The sequence below is a fragment of the Neurospora tetraspora genome (genome assembly GCF_033439725.1).
Source record: "Neurospora tetraspora strain CBS 560.94 chromosome Unknown B0H65scaffold_2, whole genome shotgun sequence".
NCBI classification, from domain to species: domain Eukaryota; kingdom Fungi; phylum Ascomycota; class Sordariomycetes; order Sordariales; family Sordariaceae; genus Neurospora; species Neurospora tetraspora.
The window spans coordinates 2827027-2840018 of NW_026944384.1; the positions used below are offsets into that span (position 1 = coordinate 2827027).

At 54.8% G+C, this 12992-nt stretch overlaps 5 protein-coding genes across 5 annotated transcripts; 2 read left to right on the forward strand and 3 right to left on the reverse strand.

Annotated features, from left to right (window-relative positions):
* Positions 1-783: 783 nt before the first annotated feature.
* Positions 784-3848, reverse strand: B0H65DRAFT_456769 (uncharacterized protein). The gene has a single exon (XM_062826318.1). The coding sequence runs from the start codon at positions 3664-3666 to the stop codon at positions 1120-1122; it is 2547 nt and encodes an 848-aa protein (XP_062684333.1). The 5' UTR covers positions 3667-3848; the 3' UTR covers positions 784-1119.
* A 178-nt stretch (positions 3849-4026) lies between these two features.
* B0H65DRAFT_106937 (cwf18 pre-mRNA splicing factor-domain-containing protein) lies at positions 4027-4993 on the forward strand. The gene has a single exon (XM_062820502.1). The coding sequence runs from the start codon at positions 4165-4167 to the stop codon at positions 4873-4875; it is 711 nt and encodes a 236-aa protein (XP_062684334.1). The 5' UTR covers positions 4027-4164; the 3' UTR covers positions 4876-4993.
* B0H65DRAFT_106913 (zinc knuckle-domain-containing protein) lies at positions 4978-6083 on the reverse strand. The gene is made up of 2 exons (XM_062820500.1): positions 5924-6083; positions 4978-5864 (listed from the first exon to the last, which is right to left on the reverse strand). The coding sequence occupies exons 1-2, from the start codon at positions 5994-5996 to the stop codon at positions 5080-5082; spliced, it is 858 nt and encodes a 285-aa protein (XP_062684335.1). The 5' UTR covers positions 5997-6083; the 3' UTR covers positions 4978-5079.
* Positions 6084-7523: 1440 nt separating this feature from the next.
* B0H65DRAFT_106920 (uncharacterized protein) lies at positions 7524-10534 on the forward strand. Its single transcript, XM_062820501.1, has 5 exons — positions 7524-7815; positions 7886-8766; positions 8828-9246; positions 9300-9694; positions 9750-10534. Exons 1-5 carry the CDS (start codon positions 7765-7767, stop codon positions 10443-10445), a joined length of 2442 nt encoding a protein of 813 aa, XP_062684336.1. The 5' UTR covers positions 7524-7764; the 3' UTR covers positions 10446-10534.
* A 722-nt stretch (positions 10535-11256) lies between these two features.
* B0H65DRAFT_106905 (uncharacterized protein) lies at positions 11257-12876 on the reverse strand. Its single transcript, XM_062820499.1, has 2 exons — positions 12641-12876; positions 11257-12419 (listed from the first exon to the last, which is right to left on the reverse strand). Exons 1-2 carry the CDS (start codon positions 12746-12748, stop codon positions 11418-11420), a joined length of 1110 nt encoding a protein of 369 aa, XP_062684337.1. The 5' UTR covers positions 12749-12876; the 3' UTR covers positions 11257-11417.
* Positions 12877-12992: the final 116 nt, after the last annotated feature.

The window sequence follows — 12992 nt, forward strand, 5'->3', positions numbered from 1 at the left end:
AAAGCGGTCATTGGGGTTTCTCGCGCTCCTAGGCTGTCCCTGCGCCCAAATCATCCAGAGTGATAGGTACAGTATCATCTTCAAAAGCAATTTGTTTGTTTATTTATCTAGCGTATGCTTTATTCGGTGTTGGGATTATATCTTTCGGCCTTTGTAGGCACTTTTTGATTTTACTTTTACACTGTGTCCATATCTTCCTCACGGCTGATTTGGTCGTAGACGGGCAGTGCTAGTCCTTCAATGGGCACGAGGTAGTTGTTTGGGTGGAACTTGCTTTTTCGATTGTTGCTCGGATGGAGAGCAGTGCTTGGGAGGACGGGATGTCACTTGGACAGCGAAGTGGCTATTGGAGGAATCCGGCGGGCCCCTGCGGCCGAATCATCTGGGGGTGATAGGTATCATGTTGTTGTAGAGCAGGTTGTCATTCCCTAGTGTATGTAGGCTTTTTCTTTCTTCTTTTTTTTCGGGTTGGGGAGATTATATATGTAGAGGTACCTCCCTCTCGGCTGATTTGGTCGTAGACGGGCAGTGCTAGTCCTTCAATGGACGGCAAATACTGTTCGAGTGGGATGGATGCTTCTTCGCTCGTTGTTCCGGTGAAGAGCAATGCTCGGAGGACGGGATAACACCCGAACAGCGAAAGTGGCTATTGGAGTTCTGGCAGGCCCCTGTGGCCGAATCGTCAAGGAGGCAATATCATAGTCTAGAGCACTTCAAGCATTCATGTATCTAGGCTTTAGTGCTAGACTCACAAGACACTCTTAAGAATCTTGCATCACGAAGTTACCGTCAGTTTGGTTGGCATATGTACGCTGCTCTGTGTGTACCAAACCCTACAGAGTACAGCTAATAACCCTACCTGAAAGCGATTCCGAGCTTCCCGACATGAGATTGTGTTTTCTGCGTCATCTGGAAGCCGAGTACTGCGGAATTTCAGGGTAGTTGGGCAAGTTTTGAGGAGAGCGAAACCGATATGTACATACTGTTATTCGTGTCATGTGTTTCCAAAATATGTTGTACAACTCCGACCTCCGACTCCCACATCTGCAAGTCGTACATGCTGCCGACACCTAGTTGTACATATACATGCCCGTAACCGAGTCATGCATCACATGTTACTTATGCACTCGCAACATTTCTTGCCCTGTACGCTTCCAACCCTTCAATCTCCCCCGCCGTCTCCTCCCAGTCCTCCTCGGCCGCCTTGACCACCTTCCGCTCCTCTCCCCCTTCAGCCAGCGACTCTTCAACCACGACACTCTGGCTAATATCCCTCAACTGCTCCTCCATCATCCTATACTCATCCTGCGCGGCAATCCAGTCAGGCACCTCCGGTATCTCCTCAGAGTTCTCGTCCCTGGCCGCCGCCTCCGCCAACTTGGCCACAAACGCCGCCTGCCTCCTCTTCTTCTTATCGTCCAACCTCTGCATCATCTGCAATGCAGCCTCGCGATTGAGCAAGTATCCGAATGCCCTCAACGTGAACCGATCAGGCTTATATGCCGCAGCCTCCATGCGCTGCAGCGCCGACGCCGTCTTGCCCACGGCCTGCAGCCGGGCGTGGCCGGCAATCAGGGTGTTCCAAGTCACGCGGTTGGCCTGGACGCCGTGGTCGCGCATCATCTTGAAGATGCGATCGCCCTGCTCGCGGTGCTCGCGCCGGTGCATGAAGCCGTGCAGTAGGACGGACCAGGTGTAGACGCTCGGGGCCGGGTGGCGGGGTTCCAGGTCGGGTTTGTGCGGGTCGGCGTCGAAGAGCGCGCGGGAAGCGGCGGCGTCCTTGAGCATGTCGCTGACGATGTCGAGGGCGACGAGGGCCATGTTGGTGCCTTGCCATTCGAGGATGGCCTTGATGACGGTGTCGTGGATCTGGGTGCCCTTGGAGGCGACGAAGGCGAGGATGGTCGGGTCGCCCTGCTTGAGCCGGTTGCGGAAGTTGGAGTAGAACTCGATCAGACTGTAGGGCTGGGAGAAGTTGCGGATGAAGGAGGTCACCATGATGTTGAGCGTGTCGTTGCCTGGTTGGATACGGGCTTCGGCCTCGAGTTCGGGTATGAGGGTCAGGGTGTTCCTGAGCGATCGCATACTCTGCCAGCCGGCCCATGAAGGGGCCATTCCATCGAGTTCTCGCTGGTGGATTTCTGCGGTGTAGTTTTGTAGGTCGATATTCAACAGGGCTTGCAAAGGACCAAGGTCGAATAGCTTGGAGTACGTCTTGAACATGTACTCGAAGCTTGGAATGGGAACTGGTGGCTTCATCTTCCGCTTTCGGAGCTCCCAGACCGTTGTAGTATGAATAAAGGTGAGGATACCGTTGATGATGACGGGATCTTGTGACGCTTCACCTGGCAAAAGCTCGAGTATGCGGCGGAAACTCGGGTGGTCATTTGCTAGCGTAGCTCCGTGCAACAGCTGGGAATAGAAAATGAGATCTGGCTGGACTCCCTGACTGGTCATCAGGTCGTAGACCTGCCACACAGTTCCCAGTTCGTTGTTATCGCAAAGGTTCCTGACAATAGTTGTGTAGTGGATGATGTTGGGCTGAAGTCCGAAGTCCAGAAGCTCTTGGTTTAGTTGCGAGCGGAGCGTTGGGAGGCTCTCGTCGTTCTCTTTACTTCCCGCTGTGATCTTTGGAAAGGTCAGGATGGCGGTAGCCAGAGCGGCGCAATGCAGCCCGTTGACATCCAGCTGTCCATCCCGAATCATCTCACGCAGTAGATCAGCAGCCGCCGGCTTGTATTTTGGCTCCTTTGCCAAGTACCATACAAAATGTTGCTTCGTGTTGACATGTAATGGCTGCCGGTATTCTTTGATGGCCATGAGTAGCTCGTAGACCTGCTCCGTCGTTGCGTGCCTAAGAATATGGTAGATGGTATTTTGTCGTAGGCAGATGTAGCGCTTCGAAGTGTTGTGGTAGCAATGAAGCAAGGCCCCAGCAACGGCCCTCCCGTATTCCGACTGTAAAGGCTCTTGTAGCCTCTGTAGATAGTCGGTCATGTAGAGAAAACTGTCGACGACAGTGTAGAAGTTCGATCCGTCTTGTGCAAAGATGGCCCGGAAGATGTCGGGGGCTTGGTCGGGGAACCAACGGAGAGTGTTGAGCATAACCGGGCGCCAGAGCTTTGCTCGACTCTCCTCGGGTATGAGCTGCCAGGCTTGCCGCATGTGGTTGACATCCCTCTGGCAGAGTAGATCCTGTATTATGTAAAGCTCAGGGCGCCCTGACTGCAGGGCGATGTCTCGGTATCTGTCCCTCCGTTTCTTATCCAAGTCTCTCCTGTTCCATATATGGCTGAACTTGTGCTTCCAACGGGAATACTCTAATATGCTGCTTTGATAGGCGCTCTTGCTGACGTTTTTCCAAATGACGCTTCGGTCCTTTTTCCACTTGTTGGCCCATCCTTTCAATGGTCTGGGTTGTTTCGAGGATGTGCGCTTCTTTCCGCCCGACTTGGTACCTGGGTTCGTCTGGCTCGAGGGCACCGGGAACTGATCGGGTCCGGTCGCATGGCTATCAGATGAGTGTTGGGCGTGCGGCGAGGGCGCGAGAGAGCTGGCTGGACGCATGAGCGGCCGGGGACGGAGGGGAAGCCGGAGCTGAAGCGGGTCGCCTTGTCGTCGGATGTTGGAGAGACATGACCGGCAAATGAATGGCGTCTGTTGCATGGTTCCCAGTGCCGTAGGTAGAAACGATGTCTTATGACGGAGCGTAGGATGGCATTATGTGTCGTGCGTGGTTTTGGGGTTCGACTACCAGAGTCAGGTTGCGATGTCGTCGAGTGTCGCTTATGACGTTTGGGATAAATCCATGTTGCACTTCCAAATTTTTGACGGGATAGCAATTCGGTGATAAAATGCGCGGGTGACTGGACGATCTATCTCGCGCTATGCGCTTGTTATGTACCGCGCTATAACGTCAGGGGTATAACGGGACGGCAGGCGCTAAGCTTTAGCGAGGTCCGTGCTTAACAGCGTCCCCGGGAACCCCACGCGGAGCGCGTCCCACTGCCTGAGATCCACAGCTTCAGAACCTCACTCCATCCACTGACGGCATCCCAGCAAGTCACAACAGTCCAGTCCAGCGTATTCTCTTCAAGATCCGAGTTGCAAAAACGCAACACAACACCTCGACAATAATACATATAAAAATAACCCAGCCCAATAATGTCATCCCACGCGACCCTCTCAGCCGCCGCCGACGACCGCAAGGCCCGTCTAGCCAAGCTCAAGACCTTGAAGCGCAAAGAACCCGAGCCGGCCTCCTTCGACGACGAAGAGTCCCATCATGATTCCCAAACCAACAACAACAACAACAACAACAACAACAATAACGACAACCAGCAAGAACCCACAGCCGACTCCAACGACGGCGCCCCAACAACCGACGTAGCCCGCCTCCACCTCTCCGGGCGCAACTTCGACTTCGAAACGCGCGGCCCCAAACTCGGCTTCGAAGCGCCTCCCACGCTGACGCTCGAGAAGCCGACACTAGAAGAGCAAGCAGCCGACATCGAGGAGGAAGCGCAGCGGCAGGCGGCTTTGGACGCGCAAGCAGCCCAAGAAAATAAGGGCATCGACCTGTTCAAGCTGCAGCCCAAGAAGCCCAACTGGGACCTGAAGCGGGAGCTGAACCAGAAGATGGAGGTGCTGAACGTGCGGACGGACAATGCGATTGCGCGCATGGTGAGGGAGCGGCTGGCGGCGAAGAAGAAGGCGGCCGTGGAGGATAAGACGGTGGGCGGTAAAGAGGAGGAGGAGGAGGCCGGTATGCTGGAGGGCACGGCGCTGGTGGAGGGGATGAAGTTGAGGGAGAGGGAGGAAGCGGAGGAGGAGAGGAGGGAGAGGGAGTTGGAGGAGGCCGAGTTGGCGGCGTGAGGAGTTTGGAACTTGACGCAGGTTGAGATTCAAAGTCAAAATAAGATGGGAAACCGAGAGGGCCGACAGGACGAAAAAGAACGAGGACGAAGACGAGGGCCAGGACGAGATGTGCTCCCAGAGCTCAAGAGGGAGGAAACTGTCATGATTTTGTTTTACAGAGAAAGTATGCTATCTTTACTTTGATACCCAACACCGCAAATCCTATCTACCCATATTCATAGACTGTGTCAACGCTAATCTCTTGCTGAAAGGGCTGAGACTCCGCTCGCGCGGCGGTGGCGGGGGAGACGGTTCACGCTTTGGAGGTCGTTGCGGCGACGCCCTGTCCCGGTAGTATCCTCCTGCCCTGTGGTTCTCTCCCTTGCTATCCCGCCTAACCGGTGAGCGGACTGGTGACCTGGACCTGGACTCGGAAACGGAATAGTCGCGCCTGGATGGCCTTGCCCTCCCGGAGCCACGCCCGCGTTCACGTCCGCGCTCACGGCGGGGCGACGGGGAACGACGGCGAGGAGGCGGTGATCCTTTCCGCGATGAGTGTTTGACGGGGCTCTCTGACCTGCGGCTAGAATACCGATCCCGAGAGTCGACTGAGCGTTGGCGAGCCGAAGGCGCCTTGGGCGGCGGCTCAAAAAAGTCTTGGGCATGCGCTCTCCGTGGGGGTGACCTAGAATGGCGAGAAGGCCTTGGGGATGGGGATCGTGTGGAGATGGTCGATACCGAATCGACCGAAGCTGATCTGCTTCTGCTTCTCCTTGGGCTCACATATCTGGATGGCGACTCGTCATCCCTTTCGAGCTCCTTCTTCTTGGCTCGCTCAGCCTCCCTCTGGGCTAGAATCTCGTCGGCCACGCCTTTCTTGTCCTGAGGCGGCACGGCACTAGTAAGCTTGGGCAACAGCTTGGGGTTAAAGAGCTGCTGGGTGCGCGACGGCCTCGGGATATAGGGCCGTTCCGCAGCTGAGGCTTTACACTCGTACGAATAGTGGCGTTCTAGGAATGTCAGCTGCGTGTTATACATGTGTTATTGAAGTAGAGGGAACACTTATCTCTCTTTAGGCATTTCTGGCATTGGACGGCTGACGGAGTTGACTTGGACGGTATATTGCGTCCTCGATACATGGCGATAACTCGAAGGGTTGTTGGAATGTGGCTAGCCCCTGGAAATTGAAGCTTTATGCAAAATTAAGGTGAACTATCCTCGTCCACCTCCCGTTTCTTGAAATTACAACGGTTCTGAAGTGAATGCAGCGCCAACCAGGTCGGGGTGCCGTTCGATTTAGAGGTCGTTGCTTGTTAAATGATTTCGGTCAAACTTGAGTGAAGTGGTCGATTCAAGACGTGAAGCCGCTTCTTGATGGTTTTGATGATTGAGGATGGCGTTAGTTGATAGTGTCTGGCTAAGTTGAACTTGGTGATAAGTTCCAGTGGTGAATGAGATTCGAAGGTTGATTGGTGGGTTGGATACAAGGTGTCGGCGGTGAAATTGACAGTTGAGAGGTCCAAGCACCAAGTTCGTTGTGTTGTCGAGCGACAAGTAGGAGCACGTGACGTTGCCAAGATGAAGCATTCCGTTGCGGCACAGTGCACCGAGGCGGGCAGTGATGATGGGAGCATCTGGCACTGGTTTGCTTTTTTGGGGGCCGCTCCGTGTCCTCCAATCCCTTCAACGCAGACCTAAAATGAAGGGGATAAAAGACAGCTCTCTGTGTGAGACAATCTATCTTCGAGTTCTCGTGTTGTCATGTTTTTGAAGTATGGTTGAAATTCGGAGTGTCCGTCTCTGCCGGCTTCGTAACGTAAACTTCAAATCATGAAATCATGGCCACAAGTCATGTCTATGTTTGCAGCCAAGATACCATTGAGCCCCTCCCAAACAGTTCCCTCCCGTTCATTCCCCTCATCTTGTCATACTGCCCGTCAACCCTCTTTAAACTGCTATGCTTTGTTTTTGTGAATATCTAGCGGTAGAGCTCCTATGCTCAGGAACGCCGTCGAATTTATGCCAGATGGGTGGAGTATTCAAGGTAAGGTACCGTATCGTAAGGGTCCTGAGGTCGAAGGTACACACACAGCACGTTTGCTCCCGCGGAATGGAGGATTGGATTTTGACACCGCTAGAAACCAGGCCAACAGGCCCACGGTGTGGCCCACGGCAGGCGGTCCCCTACCCGTACCTGCAACATGCAGACCGACCCACGGCTACCAGAGGAGGAGGCTCCCGGCGATGGATTACTTCGGGCAACCACCACTTTTAATCGACTTTACCACTTTATCTCACAAACCAAACCCACACAAACGGGAAACAACACCACACCCCTCCTCTTCCCCATCAACCACCAAAGGTCCATCCGCCCAACCGTGGCGGCACCCTTTCCAGACAACTTTGCTGTTTTCTGGGAGTTAGGGCGTCGTCGACTTTAGTCCGCTTCCACTTCCCGGCCCGCGATTTTGGATTTCAGCCTTTTCATTGTACCTGCAACTGGAACCCCAACCCGACAGGCCCCAGGCGGAAAGAAAGCAAAGACAAAAAAAGAGGCACGACACAAGCAACAAGGCAGAGGAGGTCCAGGATTCGACTTTGGCACTGGCTTCAGCATTTGCGCATTCACAGCGGACAATAGACAACACTCCCGAATACAATGATCACCGGCACTCTTCTTTCGCTTTGCGCCGCTTTGATCCGTTTCGTTTCTTGATTCACCTGGATTTCGTCCCATCAAAAAGCTACATCATCGAATTCCTCTACCGGATCTGACCTGCCGAGCGCGTTCTCTCTTTCGACCCGCTCTGCTCTTCACCGGACAAACATACATACATAGAGGCACTCTCGGCTGCTTGCGCGACTCTTTGTAACATCCGCACTGCCATCCCTTACACCGCAAAAGCCATGGCGACGTTCCAATCCATGGGCAACGACGTCAAACTCTCTTTCGCAAAGGTACGTGGGCTTTCTTCACCTTGGTCCCAGCGTTGCGCCTCAAAGACTGTGTCTGACTTGTGCTATCCAGGTTGCAGCTGCGTCGGCATCCAAAGACTCAGCTACCATGGCAACTGCTACGAAAGCAAACGCACCGGTGACCGCCCGAGATAAGGTTGCGGTCCCGATCATGGTGGCCCCCGCCGCTACTGCGCCAGCGACCACAACATCTGGCTCTGCCTCTGTCTCGATCCAGAGTGATGTACACCCATCCCAGTCTGCGGAAAGGACTGGCGACGAGGGAAAAGCTTCCCAGGACAATATCGTCGACGGACTCAGAGATTTGAAGCTCGGGACCAAGACATCAGATGTCTCTATCGACGTTCCGTTGGCCAGCTCTATATCGACGCCCAACAAGGTCGTGATCAGCCAGACACCTTCGGACGATAATTCGAGGGCTGACTCTAGCTCCGAGCTCGGCACAAAGCCACCAAGCTTGGATGGCAAGAGCATCACTTCTGGGACTACCTTTAACGCATTGGATGAGAAGGAGTCGTTGCGTCCAGACGACAGTGCCAGCATGAAGGCTGCCACTGAGGACGACGACGCCTTCTCCATCCGTGGATCCTACTTCAACGGCTCACGAATGGGCTCCGAGGTTGCGGCTCGTATCCACCGCATCCAAATTGGAGATATGCCCCCACGGGCCATCACTACACATGCTATGGCCGGCAATCAGGGTCAACTAGGCCTTGCTACGCCTCAGAGTGGCATATCCGACAAACAGCCAGCGGCGGAGACTGAACTGCCACTGGCAACCGGCCCAGGCGCCCCTGATGGCTTGACGGCAAATGGTGGATTCCTAAGTCAGCATCCGGATGAAAAGCTCTTAGAGGCCATGCGATCAGAGAAAGATCGGTTCAGCCTCTTGAAGATGGAACAACAAGTCATTGAGTTTGTGGAAAATTCAAAGTATGTTGATTATTCCTCACATCCGTCAAGTCTTTGCGTCGCTAACGCCGTGTCTTTGTAGGGAACCATTCATGGATTTTCCACCAAACAACACGTTTTGGAGAATGTTGACACATAAGCTTGCGGACTACTATCATATGACCCATTCATATGAGGCGGTCTCGGGCGCAGTTCGCATATACAGAACTCCTTTTTGCAGAATTCCTCCGCCACTATCCACCATTGCGCCGTCGACCTCTAACACCAGCTCTCCGGCTCCTGCTGTGATACCAAGGAAGATTATGCGACGTGGTGAGGACGGTGAATTTGCTCCTTCTAGCGCAAATCCATCAAAGCCGACCTCAGAAGCTGGCAGTGACCCCAAAGATAAGGCTGCGACTAGCAAGGAAAGAATGACTAGGGAAGAGCGGGAAGAGGCGTATAACCGGGCGAGGCAGCGAATCTTCGGAAACATGAAGGAATCTGATGCTTCGGGCCAAGGTATGTCTTGTGGAATCCCCCTAGATACGGGGAATAAGACTAACGAAGTGTAGACGGTGAAACCTCTAATGGTGTTTCTCGGGCGAGCTCGGTATCCGCCAAGGACAAGCCCAATGGCAAGAAGAAGGCCAATAAGCAACGTCGTGATGATTCAGAAAGTTTTGACTCTCGGTCTCAATACGTTGTCTATTATGGAGGCCCCCAGCAGTCAACATGGGGACCGGCACCTCAGGCCTACCCCATCAACAACGTCCCATATAACGTCCAGTATCAAGCACCATACCCAACTGCGGTCCCGACGTATGCGCCCAACCAGGCGTATCCGCAAAATCAAGCGTATACGCAGAATCAAGCGTATCCGCAAAATCAAGCGTATGCGCAGAATCAAACGTATCCGCAAATGGTTCCAAGCAACGGATTTGCTCCTCAATATGGCGCAATGGCAAACGTAAGTTCATCTTCAAAGTCGGCGTCAAGATCCACCCCTTCTAACTCACCATCAGTATCCCGCCCCCTCTGTCCCCCAGCCTGCAGTACCAGTGCAACAGCAACAACGTTACCAACCTTCCCAACCCCAAGTTGCTCCGCCATATACTCCTCCCATGCCCAGTGTATCGCAGCCGGCATGGGGGCCGCCACAGCAAGGCTTCAACCAGCCCGGGCCCGGCTATTCGTCTCGATCGAGTCCCTCCCCAGGAGGAATTCCGTATGCCTACGGACAACTCCCAGCGAATGCCAACCCCCACGACCCTAAAAGCCAACACCCAATTCCCGGCAGCTACAACCGGCAGGCGCTCAACCCCAAGACGCAATCCTTTTTGCCCGGAAACGCCATGCTCCCGATGCAACCGCCGCCGGGTCCGTATGCAAGCTCGAACCATAGCAGCCCTCAGTTTTTGCCGGCTCACATGAACTACGGTGGTTATCAACAACCCATGCCGCCACCGCCACAGGCAGGCTACGGTCCCGGTCCGATGGGCTACGCCATGTCGAGGCAAGGATCGAACAACTCGATGGGACCGTATCACCACGTACCACCCCAGCATCATGCTATGCCCCCCAACGCATCTCCCCACATCGTCCACAGCAAGGTTGCAGGCGGTCCACTACCGCCGACCGGACCATCGGGGCCGCAAGGCTACAGCCATCTCCCAACATATGGCAACCCTGCCTCGTTGCCACAGAAACCTCCTATGTAGGGCCAGCGGAAGAGAATATGGCCAAGGGCAAGGTGGCAGCTAACATATGGGGCATGATGGCCTCAGCCATGGCAAATGAAGAAGAAGAGAATGGAACAGTGGCAAAAGAAGGAGGAGCGAGGGAGCATTGTGAATGCATGTAACTGTTACTAACTGTTGTTGACATGGATCTCTCCTAATGTTACTGTGCATAAGACAGGAAGGAGAAAAAGAGACGGAAGGTTGTTTAGGAGTCGAAGGAAGGAAAAGTAAGGGACACTCAGGAACGGCAGGCAGCATAGCGCAAGACTCAAATCCACTCACAGTCGGTTCTCAACCTAGGTTCTACAAAAAGGTGAAAGGTCGGAACTAATGAAAAACTCATCCGCATTTATGTTTTCGAAATCGCATGGCACGGGCGACTCGGGAGATCAAGGCATCGAATAGATTGTTGTTTTTAAACAGAAAATTCCCAAATCAATTCATCATGCTGCTGACCTGACCGAGTTAGAAGGCTCTAGTAGTAGTATTCCTATGAACGCCATAATTGTTTGAGACCCAACCAAAGACGTCCCGCACCCCCCCTCTCTCTCTCTCCCTCCTTTTTACCCTTCTCTCCCTCTCCCTCTCTCTCCAAAGTAACCGACGACCGAGACCGCGCGCGCGCTTCATAATGCTGTAGCGAAACAGCAGGGTATAGACAGCAGACAGACGAGACGACAACTCCAGTCCGCACAGGTCGAGTAGTAAATAGAATGATGGGGGAGCCCGCTTTCTCTTCTAGAAACGGCTGATGACTTGAATCAAACGCGCGCAAAAGGGACGACTCATGTAAGAGAAATTGGATCCTTTTGTTGTGTGTGAACCTTTCTTTTCCCCTGCCTGGTTGTGTGTAGTGGCCTTTCATTAAAAAGATAAAAAAATTGGAACGAGTTTCATTCTCCTCTTTCCATTTTTTCTTCTCTCTCCCTTTCTTTCCACAACTCGTTCTCTTTACTCCACAGGTTCCCTGGGCTCCCTGGGCTCCCTGGGCTCGCGGCCACCGCGGCCACCAGCACCACCGCCGCGACCGCCACGCTTGCCGCCCTGGCCCCTTTGGCCACGCTGGCCGTCGCTCTTCTTGTCGCCCTCGGCGCCCTCACCATCCTTCTTCTCGCCGCCCTCCTTGCCCTCGTCGAGCTTGGCAGTGGCCAGGCGCTGGGACAGCTCGATCTGGGTGCGGATCGTGTTGGCGAGGTACGAGACCATGAGGACGTCCTGGATGTGGTTGTTGAAGTCGTTCTCGATGGCCAGGTTGGACACCTTGGGAGCCAGGGAAAGGGCGTTCATGAGGTACTGGCCGAGCGCGTGGTTGCCGTCGCGCTCCTCGTCGAGCACCTCGCCGACGAAGCCGGAAACGCGCTCGAGCAGGTCCGAGACGGTCTCGAGGGCCTGGGCGAGGTTCTCAATGTCGGAGACGACGGGGGCGGAGCGCGACTCGGCGTCGGCGGCGGCGGCGACGGAGCCAAGAGCGCCGCGCTCGGCGTCGGTGAAGAGGAGCTTGTGGGGCACCTCGATGAAGAGGCACGACTCGGCGGCGCGCTCGGGGCTGACGGCCACGGGAGCGGAGATGTACGTCTTGGTCTCGATGGGCGCGCCGGCCTCGGTGCCGATGGTCAGGTGGACGGCCGGGTGGGGGAAGGTGCCGGTCTCGGGGGAGGCGAAGAAGTTCTGGATCAGGGCGCTGAAGCTGTTGAGCTCGTGCGAGGTGGTGTACCAACCCAGCAGGGTCTCGCGCGGGCTGGCCTTGAGGGTCAGGGCCAGCATGTTCTTCTGGTACTCGACGTCCACCTCGACCTGGTCCTCGTTCTCGGTGTGGGGGATGGCGAAGGTGGAGCGCACTTCGACCTCGCTGCCGTCCTCGCTGCGGACACCCACGAGGGCACCAATCACCCGTGTCGACTGGGTGTCGCGGTCGTCCCGTCTGACGGCATGGTCGATGATGGAGAAGACAGCCTAGTTGGTGAGGAAAGCGAAGGGCTACATGTCAGCTAGGTGTTGTATGGTCTTGGGCCATGGTAGTGGTGGTAGTGGTGGTGGTGATGGCGGGGTAGTAGAGGGGATATAGGTAGGTAGGCTTGACATGCGCAAAGGGACATCAAGGTAGGGGACTAGGTAAATTAGGAGTGGAGGGGCAGATATAGACTGTAGTATAGAAATTGGTGCTGTTGACGTACCTGAGGCTGGATGTTGACGGTAAGCGGGGCATTGCTAACACCGAAGCCGAGCACGTTGGGCGCAAGGGGGCGCGAGAGATGGACGAAAGACTCCTGATCGACAGCCATTTTGACGACGGGCTGGGGCTGTAGTTGAGTGTGAGGTGGTGGAGGGGTGTGGTGGTGGTTGATAGAGGAAGCAGGAGTTCGAGGAGGAGGGGAGCAGCCGTCGAGGTTGAGATTATGGGGCTCTTTGAAAATGTAGACAGCAGACGCTGCTTTCGGGTTCGGGGTGAGAGAGAAGAGGCTAGCGGTTGGCCGGGGGGGTGGGCTTGGTGGGCACGACAGAAGTGGAAGTCACTTTGCACTTTTT